This window comes from Micromys minutus (genome assembly GCF_963924665.1).
Source record: "Micromys minutus genome assembly, chromosome: 1".
Lineage (NCBI taxonomy): Eukaryota > Metazoa > Chordata > Mammalia > Rodentia > Muridae > Micromys > Micromys minutus.
The window spans coordinates 50905984-50930271 of NC_137969.1; the positions used below are offsets into that span (position 1 = coordinate 50905984).

General features: G+C 37.8%; 1 protein-coding gene across 1 annotated transcript in view; it reads left to right on the forward strand.

Annotated features, from left to right (window-relative positions):
• The window catches only part of EFEMP1 (EGF containing fibulin extracellular matrix protein 1), a 66799-nt gene that overhangs the window by 34388 nt on the left and 8123 nt on the right, over nt 1-24288 (forward strand). Inside the window, exons 5-8 of the mRNA XM_080926769.1 lie at nt 14940-15062; nt 18927-19046; nt 20015-20134; nt 20358-20477. Of these exons, the coding sequence (XP_080782895.1) occupies nt 14940-15062; nt 18927-19046; nt 20015-20134; nt 20358-20477 (483 nt within the window). The remainder of the gene's footprint in view (nt 1-14939; nt 15063-18926; nt 19047-20014; nt 20135-20357; nt 20478-24288) is intronic.

Consider the following 24288-nt stretch of genomic DNA (forward strand, 5'->3'; position numbering starts at 1 on the left):
ATTATATATATATATGTATATAATTTATTCTAAATACTTTAAAGTGGTCTTTTTTTCATCTATAGTTATGCTGTATAGAAAATTGAGCACTGATTCCCAAACATCACAGGTGGAGATCTCAATGGCTAGCTTCAAATGGTGGGGACTATAAAATTACACAGGCCACTGATAGGTGCCTTGTGCTATAAGGCTGCAGTCATCTAGTGGACATTGCCTAAGTTTATTGATCAAAATAGATCAATAGTAGATGCTTAGGAAAGATAAGGTGCCATGAGCAGCCAAGTGTCTCTCCATCCTTACTGTGACTTTAATTAAAAATGAAGTGGAGAATAGTAAGCAAGAGTTCCACTAAAGTAGTTCAAGGTTGCTGCTGCTCTATCTTAACAAGGAAGGTTATGGCTCCACCTAGTCAAAGGCCAGTTGAACAATGAGAATGTCATATTGGTCAAAGGGATCTGGGAAAAGAAGCATAAAGGAGGTTGACATGAGCTGACCCTAAGGTGGATTTTATCCTGGTGAGGTAGAGGGCTGGAGGAAGGCCTGCTGACAGAGACAGGCAAGAGTGTGTTATACGTGGTTATACTGCGGGTGAAATGGAGAGAGTCATATAAGATGTGCTGCTGAGCAGAAACCAAATAAGGGCCATTTTGCATATGGAACGACATATAATGTCTCAGTGAAGGTTTGGAGCATTTGTGCAGAACAATCTAAACCTTATTACCACTAAATACATAGCTGGAGACAAGCCTGGGGATCCCAAAAAGCCCATCAGCCTCAGCCTCACTAGGAAGGTGAAGACGGCATGGAAATGTAGGCAAGAGAAAGCCACTACAAACAGCTAAGGAGAGGGGCCCAAGCCTGTCACCTCACCCAGGAAGCAGCTGGCAGAGCCTACTAATGAGAGAAATGATCTCAAAAGTAATGCCAATAAATAAATAAATATCAAACTTAAAAATGCAGGGCTGGTCCAAGATGACAAAGAATGCCACCATCAGTCCTCTTACCTGCACCTTGAATATGGGAACAAGACAAGATACATGAATGTGAATGAACCTCCTCACAACATTTGGCATCCAAAAGCAAGCAAAAAATAACTTTCCCAAAAAGTACTTCTTGGACTTATTGGTATGTCATGATCTTTGTCTGTTACCAGTAAACATCTCAGAGCACGAGAGCATCTGACGATCAGACCACCCTGTGCGCTGGCCCAAATGCTGTACACTAAGGTTGTTTTGAACTTCCTCATTGGAGATTCAGATGGACTGTGAATCTAACCCATGCATTTCAGTTTAACTCTGAGCATTTTCCTTAGGAAAAACATACAAAAACCTTGCCCTGCTTTTGTATATGGATATTTTAGTGTTATTCAGATGTGTTTTTTTCATTTCTTCTCTAGTTCTGAGTAATAATTTTGTGACTGCCTTGGAAGACAATGACTATAATGTCCTTAACATTATTAAATAAATAAAAGTTACCACTTAAACTTTTATTTTCTATATCTTTTTAATAGATAAAACTCACACATATAACAGCACTGTCTTGGATAAGTTTTAGTACTATCTGGAGCTCTACTTGGTACTGTCTGCTTAGCAGCTCTTTATAAACACTAATACCTCATTGTCATAAAGGGGTACTATAGTTATGTATTTCCAGTTTCTTCAATGAGAAATAAATTTGAGAAAGTCTAAACTTAGCCATTCTTGTACCCATTCATCTTGACTATGTCAAAAGGAGGGAAGGTCATGGAGTGACTGGTGGTCCTCCTGATCAGGCTTCAGCTATGGTGGGCCATATTCAAGACAGGAATAAGCAATGAAATGAAAATAGGATGTTTACTTATGTGCAAATCATTGTGAAAATTGTTAGAAAACATGATATTTGCAGTTTTCTCATTCTCTTCGATCTGTATCCTTGATCCACTGTCAACTTTTAGCCTTTTTATAGTAAGCAGTTTAATAAGTATTATTTAGCTATTATTTCAATTAATTATCAAAATAAGATTAGGACATTGGTATTATTTCTCCTTGATATATATGGCAGTGAGACTTGGAAAGGTCAAATAAGTTTTCTAGGATACAAAATAAGACTAATTCTGTTTAGATTTGAGACATGTGTGATTGCAAACCTCATGATCTTAGTCTGGGAAGATAACATGATGTGGTGAGTGCTTGCTGCATAAGTTTAGATCCCTAGCCCACAGATTACATCCAGGAGCATCACCTGTCTGCACCCCAGCACTCTGTACAAGGGGAAACAGATTCAATAGGGTTCTTGGCCAGCCAATCTAGCTGAAATGGGGAACTCCATGTTCAGTGACATCATGTCTCAAAAAATAAGATATAAAAAATAAAGACAGAGACAGAGAGAGACAGACAGACAGACAGAGACACACAGAAAGACTCAGAGACAGAGAGAGAAAATGAGAATGTATAACATTGACCTCCAGCCTCTGTAGGTACATACATAGGTGAGCACACCTATTCACATGGGTGTACTCACCTATATAAACATGTGTACATATATACAACATATGTGCATACCACACATACACACAAAAAGAAGAGAAAACTGTAATATTACTCTTTTTTCTGTCTCAATCACATTTCTGACAACTGGAAAAAAGTTATCCTGTAATTCTAAAACTTTAGACAGTTGCTCCTTTGAACTTTATTCATGGTGTGAGTTATATATACATAAGCATTTTTGTTCTAAGTAACTGTGATAAAATGCTATCTCAAATAAGAAAATTTAGGTCTTAAAACACCAGCACTGAGAGAGCAGCTTGACTTCTCTCCTTCAAACAATACAGATCAGTGATTGACAGCCACTGACAGGGGACCTCCACAAACTTCTGGCAGCCTCACCACATGTGTGCCTGAAGCCAACAGCTGTCATTTAACAGTTACCATAAATAAAATATGACATTCCTAGGGGAAAATAATCCTAAGGTAATTTTTAAATTAACAATATGAATTGCTCAAATTTTCCATTTTCTTCCATATTTGTGTAATATGATATTCTCATACATGTATCGCATACAGCAACCATTAAAATAAGGAAGCCAAAAACACACAGGCTCCTTTTCATCTGTGTTTACTTGTGCCAAGAAATTCCCTTGAAGACTAGGTTATTTAGCATCTACCTTTAACACATCTACCACGTGGCTGGCACAGTTCCATCTGTATTTGTACTTTGCCAACTGAGAACTCCAGCATAGTGCATGTCTCCCTAGTATATTTTCTCAAGTTTACATCATTAAACATGCATTCAGCTGCTCTAAAGTCCTGGCAAATTGGTAACTTCTCAGGTATAATATGGTATATTTAAACATCAAGGGCTCGCTATTTAACAACCCTTTCCCCAGAAAGAAGAGCCTATGTTCAGACCCCCCTTTGATTCAACCCATTAGAGAAAAGAGGGAGAAGTTCAATGAGAAATGAAGGAGAGAGGAAGAAAAGAGAGCTGAGATCCTGAGCACAGGGAAGCAAGGACAAGTTTTTCACATTTCTCCTGGAGCCAACCCTGTAGAGGGGAGATGAAATTGGATCTGGAAAGGTACCCAAGAACTCATCAAAAAAACCATTTTTTCAGATTTGAAAGATAGCTCAGAGAATAATATATACTGGAAAACTTACCACTCCCAACAAAGAAATATAAGATGAAAAGGCCTCAGGTTTATTAAAAAGTTCAAAGACCATTTTATATGTTGGTTTGCAGAAATCTTTAGACTCAGAATTCCTGCAGGGTCAGCATCTTTATTGAACATGATTTTTCTCTTCTCCCATATCACCTTTACACTCTTCCAACTGATACTTGCAAGGTGCTCAAGCTTTCAGACTAGTTACGGCATTTTGACACAAAGAGGGGAGGGATCCCACGGTCTATGTCAATACAATTAATTGGAAAATTAAATGTAAGTATATAGACCAGTAACTCAGAAAAATGATAATAGTTGAATGGTCCTTTGTGAAATACAAGCTGGCAGTTGTTCATATTTAATATTTTGATCACTCATGCCTTGACCACATAAAGAATAAAGAGTCTTCCTTTCTAAGAAAGTCTTAGTACCAGGCAGAGAGCAAAATGTCCAGACACACAAACTGCCTTTCTGCTCAAGGAGAAGGAAGGGAATAATCAGGCCCTTGAGACAAGAATGTTCCTTGATATGTTTTATTAAGTTTTTTAGATGTCACAGGATTGATGGCAAAAGTTAACTTCCAAATTCTAAATGACACACATATATGTGTATATGAGGTAATAGATGAGATAATTTGTGGATGCTTAATCCTGTTGAATTCTCATACATTACAATTTGGATAAAGGCAATGTTCATTTTTCCATATTTTTTGTTAAGCTTAAAGGAGAAGTTATTTTTGCAATACAAAGAGACCCACCAACAAGATTAAAAAGTCATTTCTATTGCCACATTTGCATGTAGGGCCTTATTGCTGTTTTCAAGCACAGACCAGGGACAGAGCCTTGCTACTTGCCTAGATCCATAGTGTACCATGTGCATACTCCCAGAGATGGGAAGCTCATTACTTCCACACACATCAAGGGATCTAATAACTTTTCTTGAATGCTTAAACTCTAGACTCCATGACTTTCTTCTCACTACTTCTAGCTCAGCATTTTGGAAGTGATATGATCCAAATAGTTTCCTCTTTCCTCTAAATAGCCTTTCAAATGCTAAAGCCTACTCTGAGCCTACTGCGACTCTTGTGGGTTGAGAACAGGAGAAAACCTGAAGAGCAATGGGAACTGGTGTAGGAGTGGACTGCTGGGTCTCTCACGGCGTTGGATGTCATTCAGCTTGCTGTAGTCTCCACTGTTACATTTACTAGCTTCTCTAAGCCCTCCTCTTTCCAAAACAAGAGCTGTCCTAGTTTTGCTGCTGTGGTTTTGTCCTTTTGTTTGAGATTTCTCTCTGTGGATGTCTGAGAATAACGTGTGCAGTCAATGCTCACCACTTGACTATTCCCACTGGGAAACGGTCTCTATAGTAACAACCTTAGAAAGGTATTTAGACTCATCTATGGCGATTTTCTTTCAGTATTCTCAGAGTACATAGAGAGGCTTTAGTATTCCACACAATGGTTTTGTTTTTAGTCATGTTACTTTTGTTTTCACTTCTGAATATTTTTTTGCAGATTCTGTCATTTTCTGGGAGAAATGTGTTAAAATCTTACAAAGATTATGCTTTCTTATTTTTTTAATCTTTTTCTTTATTTGTGATTAAATGCATTTAAAACACAATTTCCATATTTCTTTAAAATTTTGTTGTTAGTGCTATTTCCAATTTATTCCTTAATGAGTTTTCCCTTTAAGGTCAATTTTATCCAATATTAAAATTAAGAAGCTCAACTTTTTCTTGCTAATATTTGTATAGTACATTTTTGTCTCTATTTATTTAATATTCATATACTTACAGTTAAATTGTATTAACTGAACAGTATACTCATGTTCTTTAATTAACTGACAATTTTAAAAATTATTTTATTACTATTACTAGTATTGCATGTGTATAATACGAGCAACATGACATAAACAGCAAACTCAGTTCTCTCTTCCACCTCTGCATGGTTCCGGAAATTGAATTCATCTTGGCAGCTTTCAAAGCAAACATTCTTCACTTCTGAACCTTCCATCTGCTCAGTTGCTGTTGTTTTTAGATAGTATGTCGTCCACTCCTTCTGTTCATTGTACTTACAAATCTGTGTAAAACTCGGACAGCCATCCTTCTATCTGCTTTCTACAGCTCTTGCACATGTCAAACTTCTTTTTTTACCTCTTTTTTGCCTTCTCTCTAGCTGACAAAGTATTTTCTATGATTGTATGTTCCTATCAATCAGACTTCTTCTGGTTTCATGTTATCACTATGACTTTATGTTTCCCCTAGAGGTTGTTTAATATGCATCTTGACTCACCAAAATCCAAAGTAAATTGAAATTTTTAATGTTTTCTGAACAGTATATGTATTTTAAAATACAGAAAAAAAAATATTTGAGCTCTACCTATCCCAACGCACACACATTTTAAGATATTTTAAATATATATGGTATATGTGTTTGTATGCATTTATGTTCATATGTGTTTGTGTTTATATGTGTTGGCATTCATATGTGTGAGTTTTTCAATCTGAAAATGCAGGAGCCTCTACCTCCCCCCCAAGCATGGAAGATCTCAGGTGTCAGTCTTTGTCTTCCATTTGTTTAGAAGGTTTTATGTTGCTTACCATTGGGAAAGTCAGACTAGCTGTCTCTTGAGCGTTGGGGACTTCTCTTGTCTCTGTATCTCAGCTCACCACAGCCCCACTAAGAAAACTGATATGACTGCTACATCTGGCTTTAGTCTGGTTTCTGGAGATCCAAACACTGGCCCAACACCTCTCAGCAAACCTCCCCATGCTCTCATCCATCTACTTTAAATATTTTATAAATCACATACTTTCCTGTATATTTTAATCTTAAACATCTTATGCCTCTGAAAACCTAAATATTGCTTTCTACAACCATTATTCACTTCAATTTACCCACATATATATCCTCTACTACTCTTTATACTGAAGAAGTCTTACTCTAAAAGAGAAATACAGAGAAGTAGTTGCAATAATTTTTAGTCTAGAACCCCTAATTCTTTACCTTAACACTTTGTTACATTTGGAAGTCAGAAAAATATATAAAAACATTGTCTGTAAATATCATATATAATGAAGTGGGCAATAAAATATCATGCTCTGAAAGCAAGAGTCACAAATGAGAACTTTCAAAATACCATTAGGCCTTTAAATAAGTTGGAGAAATAATACCAAGTTCCATTTGCCATTTGGTAGTATGCTTAGCAGAAACAAATCTGCTTGTTTTTGAATGAACAACAAGAATGCAACTGGTCTCATCTAATTAAGAGGTCACAAGGTCGTGCATGTTATAATTGCCATTGCCATAGCCAGAAGCTTGTGTAATTCCAAGTGATGGTTTGCCTGAAGAAATAAGTCAGGAATGTGTATGCTTTTGATTGAGGTACTGAATAATCCAGCTCTAAGGCCTCCAAGAAGGAGACCAAAACTCAAGTCACATTGCTCATGGTGGATTCAGTAGGCTCAGAGAGTGGAGTCAATCTCCACTCAGTTTATCACTCTCCAGAGTTTGACTTGGGGTCCAAAAAATGGTCATTTGGAGACAGCAGCAAAACACAACTGGATATAAACACATCACATCATAGGTAGGATCATAATTACTCCCAAGAATATAAGAATATATAATTTTAAACCAAAAACCAACCTGTATAGAATAAACTTGAATTGTCACACAAAAGAGTTTTCATTCCTGGTACTGAGCCACTGAAAAGCATTGCTTATTTCAAAATATTTATTTTCCCCAAGGTGACAGTTGAATCAATGGGCACAGAATACCTCATTTTAAGGCATCTTTCCCCAAACATATTGTAAATAATTGTGTTTGAGAGAAAAAAAAACAGCTTAGCTGGGTATGATACATTCACACAAATGCCTGAAAATACCCCAATACTGTCATATGTAGATAATAATCTGTCATATTATCTGTTGCTTAAATGCTCTGTGTGTGGTCTGCTGTGCTTTGCCAGTGCACAATGAACACTGAAGAATGAACACATGAGCCTTCATTTTCTTACTATTCTTCCATTTAAGCCTGTGACTCAATGAGTACATCTGCTTTGTGAGTTGTATATATAAAACAGATTCAACATTCATATGAACCAGTTGGTCTTCTTCTCATGATTATTAATGGCATGCTGAACCCCATCTAATCAGCTTTTACATGAAATCTCTTACTCCATGTGAATGCTGGTAAGCAAGGGTCCATCCTCAGTGAAAATCCATCCTCACTGTTGAAGGATTAACCCCATTACATGTGGCATGTGCTTTTTCTCATAGAAACAACATATCACAAAAGCCTACAGAACACTTAATTTGGTCATCTTCTAAAACAAATACTAAACCATTAAGAGGTCAAAATGCTAATTTTGATGATGCTTTTGTTTATCATTTAAGGCACACCAATTTTTTACCTGTGTTTTGACAGAACTGATAAGAATCTATGGATCTATTCTGGTCACGGTAATGACAGTTCTCCTCTGTTAGTATATGTCTCTTTTCTCCAGGAGAACTGCTTAGCTTGGGTAAATTCTAGCTGACATTTCCAGAAGGGTGAAAAGCTAACTGGAACTGGGCATTTTGCCCAAATAAGTCTGATCCCAGTTCTTGTAAATGAAGCAAAGGGGAACCAGAAAATCTTTGACAAAAATTGTTGATAACTGACTAAAAACTAAGAAGAAAAACAGAAAACACTGAAAGCTAGAAACTTAGATTTTCTAAGCAAAAGAAACACAGGGAAGAACCCATGTATGACACAATTAACAATCCTCTCTAGTTCTGAGGAAAAAATTAAAATACATATATCAGCACATCCTTTGCTATCCACAAGTCCTAGGAGAGAAGTCTCCAACAAGTTGAATTACAGAAGGAACAAAGGGAAACCTTGGATGGAGCTGAACCTCAGTTTTTAGTAGAACCGAGAAGCTGACTCCGTATCTTAGTGCCTTGGTGCCTTCTCACCTGTTAACTGAAGAGCATACAATCAGCTGTTTCATGAGGCTCTTTGGAGTAAGTCAGAACTTTCAAAATCCAACATCTTCAATAATATCCTCCCATATGGCAAAGCATGTATGTCCTTTATGCCAATTTATTTTAGAATTTTAAGAAATGTCTACAGAAAGATGCATTATTACTTTTCTCTAAGTAGATTTCAATCATCAATTTTAATGGCTTACCAAGATTGTAATTACTAGTAGCCACTACTAAAAAAAGCAGAGATAGAACACAATATCCTCAGGTCTTGCTGAGACTTTCCTATCTTTTAGGATAATTTCAAAAATAAAACCAATTCTCCAAATCCTTAAAGCCCTCATTGAGTCAACCCTTCTTACTGTAAGTTTGCTGATGCCAAAGCTCAACCCCTTCCTCCTTTTCCTGTGTTTTCTGATAGCCTACAGTGCCTTCTTCAAAAGTAGTTGAGAGTCATTTCTTAAATGAAAGCAACACAAACCCAGTGAGCTGAAGGGGTACAACTGAGCAGCCAAACTTCTGGTTACCCTTGCCCATAAAGCACAATGAAGTAACTCCATGTCGTGGTAAGTTATCAAATTATGGAAAGAACATAGCAGAGATTAAAATGTTGCATAAGAGAGAGGGAGCAGCATGAGTCAGGGATTTGGAAACTATGAGTCAGAATTCAGAGAAGGAGCCAAACCCAGAGAACAAAGGCTTAAGTGGGAGCCTAAGGGACACCAGTGAGTGGACACCGTTCTTATATTAACTGAGCAACAATGTCAGATTCACAGTGCCACTGACTGGGGGCCAGCCTCATAGAGAGCTCACCAAAGATTATTATACTGGATTATTTAAAGTATCAAGTAGAGGGAGGCCTACAATTTTATAAACCCCAAAGAGAGAGATTTAAGTGTGTGGGTGTGGGTGTGGGTGTGTCTGTGTGTGTGTGTGTGTGTGTGAGAGAGAGAGAGAGAGAGAGAGAGAGAGAGAGAGAGAGAGAGAGAGAGAGAGAGAGAATCACTAAATAATGCCCTTAGCTATTCTTGATATATCAGAGTGATTAAAAGTGTTGTAGGATTTTACAAAGTACATTCTGTTATTTGCCCCTCCCCCTTTGATAATGTTAACATTAGTCCAAGGCTGCTTCTTTCAGAGCTATTTGCTATGGTGTTTAATAAAAACACTCTAATCTTACATTGAAATCTTTGAATTTTGCTAATGACTTGAGCAAGCATTTTATGAGCACAGTTTGCCAGATACAACACCAGGTTTCTCACATACATCCCCTGCAGCCAAGCTGACTTCAGAACTCTGCCATTCTCTGCAGTCCCTCAGTCTCTTTCTGTAGAGTCTGCCTTCTTCTTCTTCTTCTTCTTCTTCTTCTTCTTCTTCTTCTTCTTCTTCTTCTTCTTCTTCTTCTTCTTCTTCTTCTTCTTCTTCTTCTTCTTCTTTCTTCTTCTTCTTCTTCTTCTTCTTCTTCTTCTTCTTCTTCTTCTTCTTCTTCTTCTTCTTCTTCTTCTTCTTCTTCTTCTTCTTCTTCTTCTTCTTCTTCTTCTTCTTCTTCTTCTTCTTCTTCTTCTTCTTCTTCTTCTTCTTCTTCTTCTTCTTCTTCTTCTTCTTCTTTTAGTGGATATTTTCTTTACTTACATTTCAAATGTTAGCCCCTTTCCCAGTTACCCCTCTGGAATCCCCCTGTCCCATCCCCCCACCCCTGCCTCCATGAGAGGGTTCCCCCACCCACCTACTCCCTCCCATCTCCCTGCCCTGGCATTCTCCTACACTGGTGTATTGAGCCTTCACATGACTAAGGATCTCTCATCTTGTTGATGCCTGATAAGGCCATCCCCTGCTACACATGTGGCTGGAACCATGGATCCCTCTATGTGTATACTTTGGTAGGTGGTTTACTCTCTGGGAGCTCTTGGGGGTTCTGGTTGATTGATATTATTGTTCTTCCTTTGAGGTTGCAAACCCCTTCAGATCCTTCAATTTTTTTTCTAACTCTTCTATTGAAGATCCCATTCTCAGTTCAGTGATTGGTTAAGAGCATCCAACGCTATATTTCTCAGGCTCTGACAGAGCTTCTCAAGAGACAGCCATATCAGGGACCTGTCAGCATGTACTTGTTGGCATCCACATTATTGTCTGGGTTTGGTTACAGTATGTAGGATGGATCTCCACAGTTTCTGGGTGTCCCTTCCTTCCGTCTCTGCTCCAAATTTTGTCTCTGCATTTCCTCCTGTGGATATTATGTTCCCCCTTTTAAGAAGAACTGAAGCATATGCTCTATAGACTTCCAACTTCTTGAGCTTCATGTGGTCTGTAAATTGTATCTTAAGTAATCTGAGCTTTTGGGCTTATCAATGAGTGCATACCATGTGTGTTTTGTGAGTAGGTTACCTCACTCAGAAGATATTTTCTAGATCCATCCATTTGCCCAGGAATTTCATAAACTTATTGCTTTTAACAGCTAAGTAATAGTCCATTGTACCACAATTTCTGCATCGATTCCTCTGTTGAAGGACATCTGGGTTCTTTCTAGCTTTTTAAGAGGCAGTTTTCTCCCTACCAGTTCATCACCTGCCTCTTCTGCAAGGCTACTGCTCACTCTGAGTGACACAGTCTATGAGACTCCTGTGACTCAGTTATCTGTTCTCCCTTGTTCCCAGTCAGAGACACATGCTACTCACTCAGTCTTAGCAGCTCTTCTTCATGCAAAGGTCCTGCAGTCAGAGGCAAATTGTCGATGCTGCTGTGTTCCTTGGGCCTTACCTGTTATTCTTGCTTATAAATTTTATTTTTATAATCTAAGGCACTGGTCCTACTTTCTGTGAACTCTGAACACCAATTCTTAGGAAACAGTAATGATTCATTCATCCATTAATTGGGTAAACATTTACTGAAAACCCGTCACATTTCATGCACTACAGTAAGCAGGAAACAAATGAGCTTAACTGTCAAGGACAAATGATAGATAATTAAAAACAAAAACAAAACAATCTTTTTCCCAGAGAACTTGTTCCCAGATTCTCAGGAAAACATGGCTGACCTGAGTCATTTTCCTGTCAAATAAAGCAGGGCATTGCCCATGCAGATGTAGGAAGTTAATTTTGCCTACAACAACAGAAACAAAAGCAATGACTGTGCTGCAGTAGCTTAGTGAGCAATGGCTCATACTGCACCTTCTGATAATAGAAAGAAGCACATGAAAGGAGAAAAGGAGCACAAGAGAGCTTGGAGAGGATATAATGGTTTCATATGACTGTGCGTTCGTGTATAAACAAGCAATAATGGGTCTTCAGATGGCATTTATATAGATGCTATAATTAAAGACAGTCCACAGATATTCAATCAGTTGATATTCTTCAGCATTAAATAACCTGCTAAATGCGGGGGCTCAGGAGAATGAATATACCGTAGTCAGTGCAGCTATAAGCAGAAAAGAAGATGAAGCTGCTGTTAGCATTTATAAGATCTGGTGAATGGAAAATGTCATCTGTCAGTTAATAGTCACTTATGTGTGATCCAGGTGAGTCCATCTCAGCTTTCCTTAGTTTTGGATAAAGAAGGGAAAACTATGCAGTTGGGTGGCAGCAGTAGTATTTGGGGCTTTGCTTTTGTTAAATTACTGTAGCTCACCAAATATTTTTGTTAAATAATTCTCTTCAGAAGCTAAACAGAACAGACTCTTAGGAAGGAGCCATGCGGGTATGTATGCTCAAATCCTATTTAATGATGCATTGATCCTGGTGGAAATGTTAGTCTGTTTATCGAAAACACTCCAAACAAATGATGGAAAGTAGGAAGGAAATTGCAGGATATCAGGAACATGATTGGGTGGAGGCAGTTTGCATAGAGTAGTTGGTTGCAAAAAGCCTCAGTTACCGGCCAGGGCTCCGGTACCAGTGCCAAGTGGCCCAAGTCCTTGATCTCCAGCCAGCATAGACAGAGGGAACTTGCCACAGCTGAATCTGTCAGGGTTCTCTCTCTCAGGGCTGTTATCACTGCAAATGTTGGCAAATGTTCCTGACATAAAACAATAGGAATTCTGCTGTCATTTCTGCATTAGCGAGTTATAAAGCTCCGAAGAATCCCCAGTAGAAAGGTTTTCATCAAGTGCATTTGGGAAAATAATGAGACGTGAAAGGCAGCAGTAACTTTCCAGCAGCGTTGCTGTTCCAGGGCCTTGCACCTAGAAAGGTTACTTTGTAATGGATTGAAAAATAGCATTGCAGTAATCGTGTTAATACATATCAGAACAACAACAAAATACTTAATTAAAACTTTAAAATCAGGTTCAAAAAATCACATATCAAAGAAAGATTTACTAGGTTATTGTACACTGGGCAGCTGTAAGTTTGAGTTTTGCCTCCCCCTCTTCTTTTGTAAAGAATCAATCTTCCTATTACTTCAACTCCCAGATAAGTGGAGTGGTTATCTCACTATAAAATCAGCTGCTCACCTTATGGCATTGCTTAGTGTGAGTGCAATAATTCAACTCCCCTTAAAAATCACAGAAAAATTAAAAGGAAAATTGTACAAAGCATTCTCTGCTTTAGATAGAAACAGAAGGCATAGTTAATTCTTGTTGCTTGAGGCTCTTATTTTTTTTTTCTTACCACTTTATTTTAAAAAACAGAGATACATGTATAGATTTTTAAAGGCATTTTGGCATAAAACTATATGAATATATTTTTGTCAGTACTTGATTCTTTTAAAGGTTTGATAGTATGCATTGAAATCTTACTAGTTATAATAAGCATAAAGTACATGTAAAACAAAATGTAACATGGAAATAGTAAAAATTTTCTTTGTGTGTAGAGATTAAACATAATGATTTTTAAATACCAAAAGTTGCTACAAGGCTATCTTCTTAGCTCTTGAGTTATTAGTGATTTAAGGTCTAGGTGTACCCCACCCTGAGAGAGTGTTATACACTTATTGTTTTGTTTTGATTTTTCTAAGAAGGGCTGAGGCTTCCACTTTTTGGCCTTTCTCTTTTTTTCATGAGCTTCATATGACTTGTGAGTTGTTTCTGGGGTATTCAGATATTTCTGGGGCTAGTATCCAATTATCAGTGACTGCATATTACCTCTATTCTTTTGTGACTGGGTTACAGCATGCAGGATGATATTTTCTAGATACACCCATTTTCCTAGGAATTTCATAAAGTCATTGTTTCTGATAGCTGAGTAGTATTCCATTATGTAAATATACAATTTTGTATCCATTGATCTACTGAAGAACATCTGGGTTCTTTCCAGCTTCTGGCTATTATAAATAGGGCTGCAATGAACACTGTGGTGCATGTATCATGGTTGTATGTTGGAGCATCTTTGGGGTATATGCCAAGAAGTGAAATAGCTGGGTTCTCAGGTAGTACTATGTCCATTTTTCTAAGGAATCACCAGACTGATTTCCAGAGTGGTTGTATCAGTTTACAATCCCACCATCAGTGGAGGAGTGTTCCTCTTTCTCGGCATTCTCGCCAGCGTCTGCTGTCATCTAAGTTTTTTATCTTGAGGCTCTTATTTTAATTGATTATTGAGCCACTACTTTAAGGCACTTCCTGGTCACCCATAGTAAAGATCTAAGATGCCTCTTTTTTGTCTTCAGCAAGTCTGCCCTGATTCCAAGAAGAATTAATTGCTCATCTAGAAATTAAACATTCTATGATACTTTTAACCCCCTTTTCTAGAACTGTAACTTGCCTCTGACAGAAGATGCATGTAGCAATTACTCCTAAAAAGTAAAATGTCTTAGAGGAATATATATTTTAACCTTTATGAATGCATCTCTCCTAAAAGACTATGACCAGATTGATCCTTTTCATTTTGAGTTTCATGATAAAAAAGTTATGCATGCATGTTGCTATTCCCATTTTACTTCTACTGTTGAAATAGTGCTAAGTGTTTGAACTTCCTCTGTAGCCCAGACAAAAGTTAAATTTGAGATCCTCCTGCCTCAGCCTCTCAAGTAGCTGTTGTATATTACCACAGGTATACCCCTGTCTAGTGAATGTATAAAACTCTCTTTGGAAAGTCCCCAGACCTACTCATAAAGTGGTGGGTGATAGATATAAAGAAGAAGACAGAATAAGGCTTTTGGTATAGCTGAAAGCAGCTAAGGGTGGTAGGTAGGTATGAGAATTGTTAGCACCTGGAAACTCTGAAATTATTTTGTAAGCATTTGAAATATTTTTTTCATTTTAAATATCTCTAATATAGTGTATTGTTATATTTTTTAAGAATAGAGTAAAATTCAGTTTAAGAAAATTGAAGTACAAATGAAGAGCACCTCCATGTCTTCACAAGCAACTGGAATTCCTTCTGTATTGCATGTCTTTTCGCAGACATTGATGAGTGCACCGCGGGAACCCACAATTGTAGAGCAGATCAAGTGTGCATCAATATCCGTGGCTCCTTCACATGTCAGTGTCTTCCTGGGTATCAGAAGCGAGGTGAACAGTGTGTGGGTAAGTCCCTCAGTCCAACATTAAGAATTTTGTCTTGAGAACTTTTCAGCATCAAAGCAAAGCTTTCCTACTTGATTGAAGAATGATATGACACGTCTCCATCTTCTAATGAGTACCAGCATAGAAAGTTTTATAGATAAAGTGAAAGCAAAAATCTGGTCTGAATGAAGCCATAGAGACAATGAAGATCTACATTTTAAATTAGGAGTTTCTTGATACTATCATACTGATAATGGAGACTTCATTTTCTTGTGCACAGCAGAACATGGTACATGTAACAAATGCTGAGGTAAAGTGTCCTCTCTACCACTAAGTCATCTGAGTCCTTGATTACTTAACTGCACTGTGTACTGCCTTGGTCATTTGTCCTGTCGAGATGACACTAGTCCCAACTCAGGAGCTAGCTCAAGAATGGCAGTGCTCAACACACGCATGGTCTTGTGCCATTCAGCTGGCTGGGATCATCAGGCAGTAAGTTAACAGAGTGTAAGGCAGAGATTCTCAACCTTCCTAATCCTTTAGTACAGTTCCTCATATTGTGGTATCCCTCAATCATAAAATTACTTTTTCTACATTATTATTTAGAAATTATAATGTAATTTCACTACTATTGTGAATCATAACATAATTATCTGATATGCAAGATATATCCAACCCCTAAATGGGTTGCAACCCACAAGTTGAGAACCACTAGTCTAAAGCCTCTTTACATTTCAAGTTTTTGCTGGTATTTAATGTGCAGAATGAAGCACCGTTCCTGAGGGGGTTTGGGAGGAGACCTTCCCTGAGGTCTGGGGCCATGTCAGCTTGTGTCAGTGTTGCTGCCACAGTCCCCACACAGTATCCAGTGCACGTGGTGGCTGACCTGCATGCATTCTGAATGAATGGAAGAATCCAGTTTGAAGAGGCCAGCTGGCGTGCACTGAAGCAAAACAGCACTCTGACTCAATCATGAGGCCCAGCAGAAGACATGAAGCTGTGATTGGCTCCCTTTGCCTGTCTGTTTACATACCTAACCTCTTACCTCAGACCAGTGGAAAGGCCAGATTTTCTCTTAGGAACAAGTGGGGGTTTGGGAACAGGCAGTCGGCGTCAGCTTCCACCTGAGAAAGTGAGCTGTGAACACAGTGTGTCAGCACTTAGCTCCTCGTAGACCCTGGCTGGCTCTACCTGCCACAGGTTGTGTCTAGGTCTTGGGATGCACACCCAGAGTCAAGGAAGCCCAGAGGTTGTAATTCTGGAAGCTAGGTCGCAGAAGAGTGCTGGAAGACTCCACAGATGCCAGAGCTCTTTGGGTTACCCAGGAAAATAAACACGAAAGGTCTAAAAGTACAGTAGCAACAAGCCCCACTGCAGGGTGAGCTGAAGACAAAGAAACAACGTGACAACCTTTATGGGGAAGTGGAAAACTGAATTCATATCTAATGATGTGTGTGCCAGTGTTGCTCTCATCTACAAAGGTAATTCTACTTTCCTCAGTAGAACACTAAGGTGCTTTCTTATCAGTTGTATTATATCAGCACACTCCTTCCCAAAGACAGCTACACTGCTGCTACTCCTCTGTGGTTATAATTCTGTGCACACATCCACACAGATGCTGACCAGAGCAATGAGATGCTTCTCTCCAAACACCTATTCCACTGTCATATTCCACTTCAGAGTCACCTCCCCTAGAAGTCATGCTCTATCTAAATCTAATTCTTTTTTCTCATCAAGTAAAGATGAAATAGAACTCTTTTAGAAATCTCCAGTCAGCCGTAGTCTAATACTTCTGTAAAATATAATAAAAATGAATTGGCTTCAATTGTCATGGCTAAACATGCAGAGTTTCTTTCTGTATGTGATATGGACTGATCTAGTATTTCATTGACCACTGCAATCAATAGCTCAGTGCTCTCTCTCTCTCTCTCTCTCTCTCTCTCTCTCTCTCTCTCTCTCTCTCTCTCTCTCTCTCATACACCTTTATATTATTGATATTTCACTCTGAAGAGTTACATAATTATGCCTGTGTTCCATGCCAGATGCAGAATATATGTGCAGTTGTGACTATACAACCTCGATGCCAAGGCAATTCTTTAAAATAAATGTACACTAGTCGAAGAGACAGGCACCACTGAATCATCTGTATTCATTGAGAGCTGGCTGTGTGCTAAATGTGGCACAGTTCTAGATGCTGTGATACTAGATTAGGCAAACAAACTTTACAGAATCATTGCTCTGAAGGAGCTATTAGAAAACAGCACTTAGACATAGTGACTAGTGACAGTGGTACCTGGCTATTACATACAGTACCAGGAAGCACTAAAACAATAGCTCCTAATTAATGTAATGTTTCTATGTATCAATAAGTCATTGAGCACTTACACTGCTAGTCCTTGTTCTGAAAACATTAAGCATATGACAGTAAGCAGGCAAATATCCTTCATCTCTACCTCAAAGGAAAGGGGCAGCTCTTATTTGCCAAAGATAATAGTGAGAGACAGAGAGGTAAATAAATACATATCTCTATATTAAGCAACAACAGGGCTATAAGAAAGTTTAAGATAGCATAAACTATCATATATGCATGAAAGAGATGACCTCCCCAAGGAAGAGTCATGGAGCAGATACAAAAGGCTATGTGGAAGTCTCTCACTAGTTGTTTCAGTGCATTAATAAAATTGTTTTTATCTTTCTATTAATACTTCCCAATACTACCAGTATTGACTGGTATTCCCCAGATACATTGCCTACTCTGTACCATGTAAACTTTCCAGGTATTCTACCATATGGAAGAAGAAATGAGAGCTTTAGAAGCAAAGACAGTGAAATGACAGATCAAAGAATCAAACTCAGCTTAGTTTCAGGACACTTGAGCACACTGTTGCTAAAACAGCAGCACATCCTTTTTAATATCATGAGGTAATATCACTTTCTAGTGCTGAATTGTAAAAACAGAAAAAAAGGCCTATTACTACACATACGATACTGGAGATGCCACAAAATGTAGTCGTGAAGTAATGGCATTTTATTATGCTCCTAAGAGGGAACATCCCTGCAAGTTCTCAGCTGAATGTTTTATAGTTTGAAATATTTATCAAAGGACACAGGATGGAACACTCACCCAAACGTCAGGACATTCTCCAAAGGTCACTGCTATAGCACCCTTTCCTTTCATGATGTTCCTAAGATACACATAACAAGCCTTCCTATCATGCTCTGGACATCAAGATACAAATGTTTAAACAGCAAAGCAACAGTCACCAGCTGACCCCACCTACATCTCTTTCTTAATTATGTTCTGTATCCCTTTATTTTTCCTCATTTTAATTAAGTTTGGGTGCAGCAAGCTGACATCCTCACGTGTGTGTGGAACAGCCTTAATTGCTCTGCACTCTTCACATCTCAACTGACGTATCTACTGATGACATGGGTGTGACATGGTGTTTGTCCTTACTGCCTTACTAGGAACAAAGTCTATGTAAAACATATACATCCTAATCTTAAGAGAAGGGTAAACAAGAGAGACCGAGGAAGGGAGAGCAGATTATTTTTATCTCTTTTGTCTTCGTGAGATGTGGTTTTACATTATCTCCACTGAGAATTTGCTAAGGCACCAACTTGGTTCTGTTTTTGTTGTTGTTGTTTGGGTTTTTGTTTGGTTGGTTAGTTGTTTTTTTTTTTTTCTGGTTTGGTTTGGTTTTGATTTTCTTAAGACAGGTTTTCACAATGGAGCTCTGGCTATTATGGAACTTACTTTGTAGACCAGGTTAGTCTCAAATTTATAGATACCCACCCAACACTGCCTTCTGTGTGCTGGAATTAAAGACATGCACCACTATGCCCAGCTAACAACTTGGTTCTGTGTCTGTGTCATCTACTTAGATATAGATGAATGCACGGTGCCTCCATATTGCCACCAAAGATGTGTGAACACACCGGGTTCCTTTTACTGCCAGTGCAGTCCCGGGTTTCAGCTGGCAGCAAACAACTACACTTGTGTGGGTAAGTCCTCTGAGAACTGCTATCCTGACTCCAGGAAAGGAAAGCCTCATGGTATGCTGGACCGTTTCTGATATTCTCTGCTCCTGCGTGAACTGGTTTTCATCAGCTTCTTTTGGGGTCGTAAAGCTGAAAAGACAACAGCTAATCTGTTTCTTAAAAAGCATCACATGGGAATGGAAAACATTTTTTTAACCTTGGTTTTAGTACTTCTTTGTGTGTGGATCAAAAAAAAATGAGATATATAGATACACACACCTCCATTAGTCAACAGTGTGTGACAGAGTGCTGAGGGGGGCAAAGGGTTGCTGAAGTTCAAATGAATAAACTTTCCGATAACAGTGCACGTGGCCCTCATGGTTCTTCCATGGCTCTTTCAGAGTGCAGAGTCATGGATGACACATGATTGTAAGACTGGCACAATCTGAAAGGAATCTAGTGCAGAAAGAGGAAAAAATGCCTTTTCAAAGTATTTTCTGTGTTGAAACACAGCAAGACTCTGTATGAGTCTCAGAGGATTATGCTATAATTGTCAAGGAATTTAACAGAAACCATTTAAAAAGTAATAAATAGCCCAGATAACTCTTTACCTCTGTATGCTGAGAGGCCATATCAGTGCAAATGTCTAATAACAATTATTTATGGACTTGGCATTTTGAATCTGAACAATATAAGTAAATAGATGCTGGAATGTATATTTATTAGAAGCATTAAATTCTTTGTGGGTAGATTTATCAGACATCAAACTGTCGTTTCTAGAAAATATATACTGTGGTACTTCTAAAAGAAGTGTGTGATGGTCCTTTGAAGTTGTTCCAACAACTGAAACTGAATGTTCTCCAGTGTGTTTGTACAGTGAGGGGACTACTTATCATCAGTTGGTCTATGCACAAAAGAGCAAGGCTGAGCTTAAAAAATGTCCTGCTACTCATACACAGAGACACATGTAGATTTAAAACCTTTCCTTGCAGATATAAATGAATGTGATGCCAGCAACCAGTGTGCTCAGCAATGCTACAACATTCTTGGCTCATTCATCTGTCAGTGTAACCAAGGATATGAACTAAGCAGTGACAGGCTCAACTGTGAAGGTAATGTGTTTTCTAAGTATCTTACAGCAAAGGGCAGTTTTATCATGTCATCTTCCCTGATTATCATCTTCCTACTCAGTTGTCTTGCTGATGCAAACAAAATCCTGTTCTTGAAATCTTATAACAGCAGTTAGCCCCAGCATTTCAGAGTCTCGCCTTTCTTCTATTTTAGAGTTTTTACTTTTTCTCAGCTCTGTGTCCATTCTTTTGTGTGTCTCTACAGACATTGATGAATGCAGAACCTCAAGCTACTTGTGCCAGTATCAATGTGTCAATGAGCCTGGGAAGTTCTCATGTATGTGCCCTCAGGGTTACCAAGTGGTGCACAGCAGAACCTGTCAGGGTAAGTTCACTGTTCTCATTAGGTGAGGTGTCTGCAGCTAGCCGAAAGGAATGTGAGGAGACTTTCAGGATTCAGACTTTTATTTTCCCACCTTGACTGCACAGTTTGAACTGCTGATTCACAAGGTAACAGATCACATTTTGTGAAAAAAGGACTCAGTGGTAACCCTGACTTTCTTCAAGCTTTGAAGTAACTTTTTTTCTAAAAAAGTGATTTAAATAAATTTTATACCTTGCAATATCTTAAAAATCTATGGAACTATACCTTTCAAGAATCTAACAAAAATCAGTCATTAAAATATTTTATTGATGTTTGAGTTTAGACCCCATTTTTAAGACATGCATTCAACAACCCTTAAAGTTTCTGAAACATCAAACTGCTGAATTCTATACACTTGGAGTGGCAAAGAGCATCTTGCTGTATAACTCAGGCTGGTCTCAAATTTGTAGTGTGTGCTTCTGTCTCCTAAGTGCTGAAATTACAGGCATATGTCATCACTTCTAGCCAAATAAGGTGTCAAGAAAAAAAAACTCATCATAATGGATATTTAAATGTTTGAACAACTCAAGAAAAGCAAGTATTGATTTGATAATGTCTAGTGACATGAGCCTGTGTTCAAAATAAATGCTCATATGGTCTTTCTATCTTTATGTAGGTAGAAGAGGGAGTTCTCTACAAAATATAATTCAAAGTCTCATGGGAAAATAGCAAAATATGCCCCCTCCTTCCCTAATCTTCAATGTTGTATTAATGGAAGCAAGATTGGCAAATAAGGATGAATATTCCTAGATAATCTCAGAAGGTCTAATATAAACCCATTACACAAAAGAGTGAGGACAAAGAACACAATGACTCAACCCAGTGATAGAAAACCTACTGGACCCTAACTCTATTGTATTCTCTCTGTATAGCCTGAACAAATAATCAGACTTCTCTAAACCTCGGCTTTCCCTTTTGAAAAGAGAAAGTATGGACATGAACCAAAAGAACACATGAAATGATTTACACGGTTCACAGTGTTTTGATGAAATTTACTTAGTAATGTAAATGAGCAGTAGTAAATCTCTAGAGTTGTTTTTACTTTGATTTAGAAAGACTATACTTGAGGACAGGAAAGATCTTATTTTTAAACGAACAAGACCATGGGCACATGGATTCTTAGACTAACACCAAAGTTGCATGGAGGGAGTTATGAACTCAGGACATCCAAGGTCTGGGATTCTGTAGTAAACAGTCTCCAACCAATAGCAATGAACATCTTAACAACTCTTTCCAGGCTACTAGAAACTCTGAAAATGTTAATTGTGGGAAAACATTGCATTCCCATGATCTCACTGAAACTTGATTGAGAAATGACTACTATATGCAGGAAAATATTAGTGACTCAAATTGTTTAAACAATTCCCAAATACTCATTCAAGTAAATATTTGTTTCTAATCACAAGTAAATTTTAGAGTCAGCAAAAACAATTTTAAGTTACTACATAATAGGCTACACTTACCTAGGCTACATCTTTAAAAAAATTTCTGTTATAATTTAAATTAAAAATATATTGAAATTGTAAGTGTAAGTTCATGAATGTTGTCATGTTGAAGACATACAGAAGCAAACTATCTTTTGGACAAAAGACTTACATTCTTTTAACATTTAAAGTAATTGCTATTGCTTTCCTTTACTGAAACCCTGCCTCAGTATAATTTTTATATTTTTTTGTTTTAGGATGAAACGTTCTATAGACATCTGTTAAATCCATTTGATTCATGACTTCTGTTAGTTTCACTGTGTTTCTGTTTAGTTTCCGTTTCCATGATTTGTTCATTGATAAGACTGGGGTGTTGAAGTCTCCCAATATTATTGTATGAGGTACAATGTGTGCTTTGAGCTTTAGTAAAGTTTCTTTTATGAATGTGGATGACCTTGTATTTGAAGCATACATATTCAGAATTGAGAGTTCATCTTGGTAAATTTTTCCTTTGGCACTTTGAAGTGTCCTTCCTTATCTTTTTTTGATAACTGTTAGGTTGAAAGTCAATATTATTCAGTATTAGAATGGCTACCCCCCCCCCTTGTTTCTTAGGACTATTTACTTGGAAAAAATTTTTCTAGCCCTTTACTCTAAAAAAGTGTCTGTCTTCATCACTGAGGTACATTTCCTGTATGCAGCAAAATGCTGGGTCCTATTTACACATCCAGTCTGTTAGTCTATGTTTTTAAACTGAGGGATTGAGTCCATTGATGTTAAGGAGTAGTAATCACTGCTTCCTGTTATTTTTGTTGCTAGAGATGGAATTGTATTTATGTGGCTATCTTCTTTTGGGTTTGTTGAAAGAAGATTACTTTCTTGCTTTTTCTAGGATGCAATTTTCCTACTTGTGTTGGAGTTTTCCGTCTATTATCCTTTATAGAGCTGGATTTGTGGACAGATATTGTGTAAATTTGGTTTTGTCATGCAAAATCTTGGTTTATCTATCCAGGATAATTGGGAGTTTTGCTGGATCTAGTAGTCTGGGCTGGCATTTGTTCTGTTAGAGTCTGTATAACGTCTTTCCAGGATCCTCTAGCTTTCACAGTCTCTTTTGACAAGTCTGGTATAATTCTGATCAGTCTGCCTTTATATGTTACATGTCCTTTTTTCCTTACTGCTTTTAATATTCTTTATTTGTTTTGTGCATTTGGTGTTTTGATTATTATGTTATGGGAGAAATTTCTTTTCTGGTCCAATTTATTTGGAGTTCTGTAGGCTTCTTGTATATTCATGGGCATCTCTTTCTTTAGGTTAGGGAAGTTTTCTTCTATAATTTTTTGAAGATATTTACTGGCTCTTTAAGTTGGAAATCTTTGCTCTCTTCTACACTTATTATCCTTGGTTTGGTCTTCTCGTTATGTCCTAGCTTTCCTGGAATTTTGGTGTTAGGAACATTTTGCATTTTGCATTTACTTTGACTGTTGTGTCAATGTTTTTATGGTATCTTTTACCCTTGAGCTTCTCTCTTTTATCTCTTGTATCCTGTTGGTGACTATTACTCCTAATCTCTTTCCTAGGTTTTCTATCTCCAAGGTTGTCTCCCTTAGTGATTTCTTTATTATTTCTATATCCATTTTTACAACATGGTTAGTTTTGTTTAAATTCCTTCACCTGTTTGGTTGTGTTTTCCAGTATTTCTTTAAATAATTTCTTATGTCTCTCCTAAAGTCTTCTATCATCATCATAAGATATGATTTTTAAATCCACATCTTGCTTTTCTGGTGTGTTGGGTTATTCAGGACTTTCTGTGGTGGGAGAACTGTGTTCTGATGATGCCAAGTACCCTTGGTTTCTGTTGCTTAGGTTCTTATACTTGCCTCTTACCATCTGGTTTTCTCTGCTGTTAGCTGGTCTTGCTGTCTCTGACTGGAGCTTGTCCCTCCTCTGGGCCTTTGAGTCTATTATCTTAGGAGTGACAGCACTCCTCGGAGACCAGCTCTTGCTGGACAGGATTTGGTATGGAGGACTGTGGGACAGCCTTACCTCCAGGGTACAGATGGAGAACCCATAATTTGTAAGAACAAAGTAAAGTCAAACATATTTGAATTTATATCTTCTTCTGAGAAGCTCAAATATTCTCATAACCATAAGCCCTCAAAAATTAGAGCACTGTGCATGTGCAAATCTAGAGAGAGGCAAAGAAAGATACACACTCTCTCTCTTTCTGTTTCTCTCTCTCTTTCTCTCTCTCTCTCTCTCTCTCTCTCTCTCTCTCTCTCTCTCTCTCTCTCGCACACACACACACACTAAATATATTTTATAAGTTATTTATTTTATGAATATGA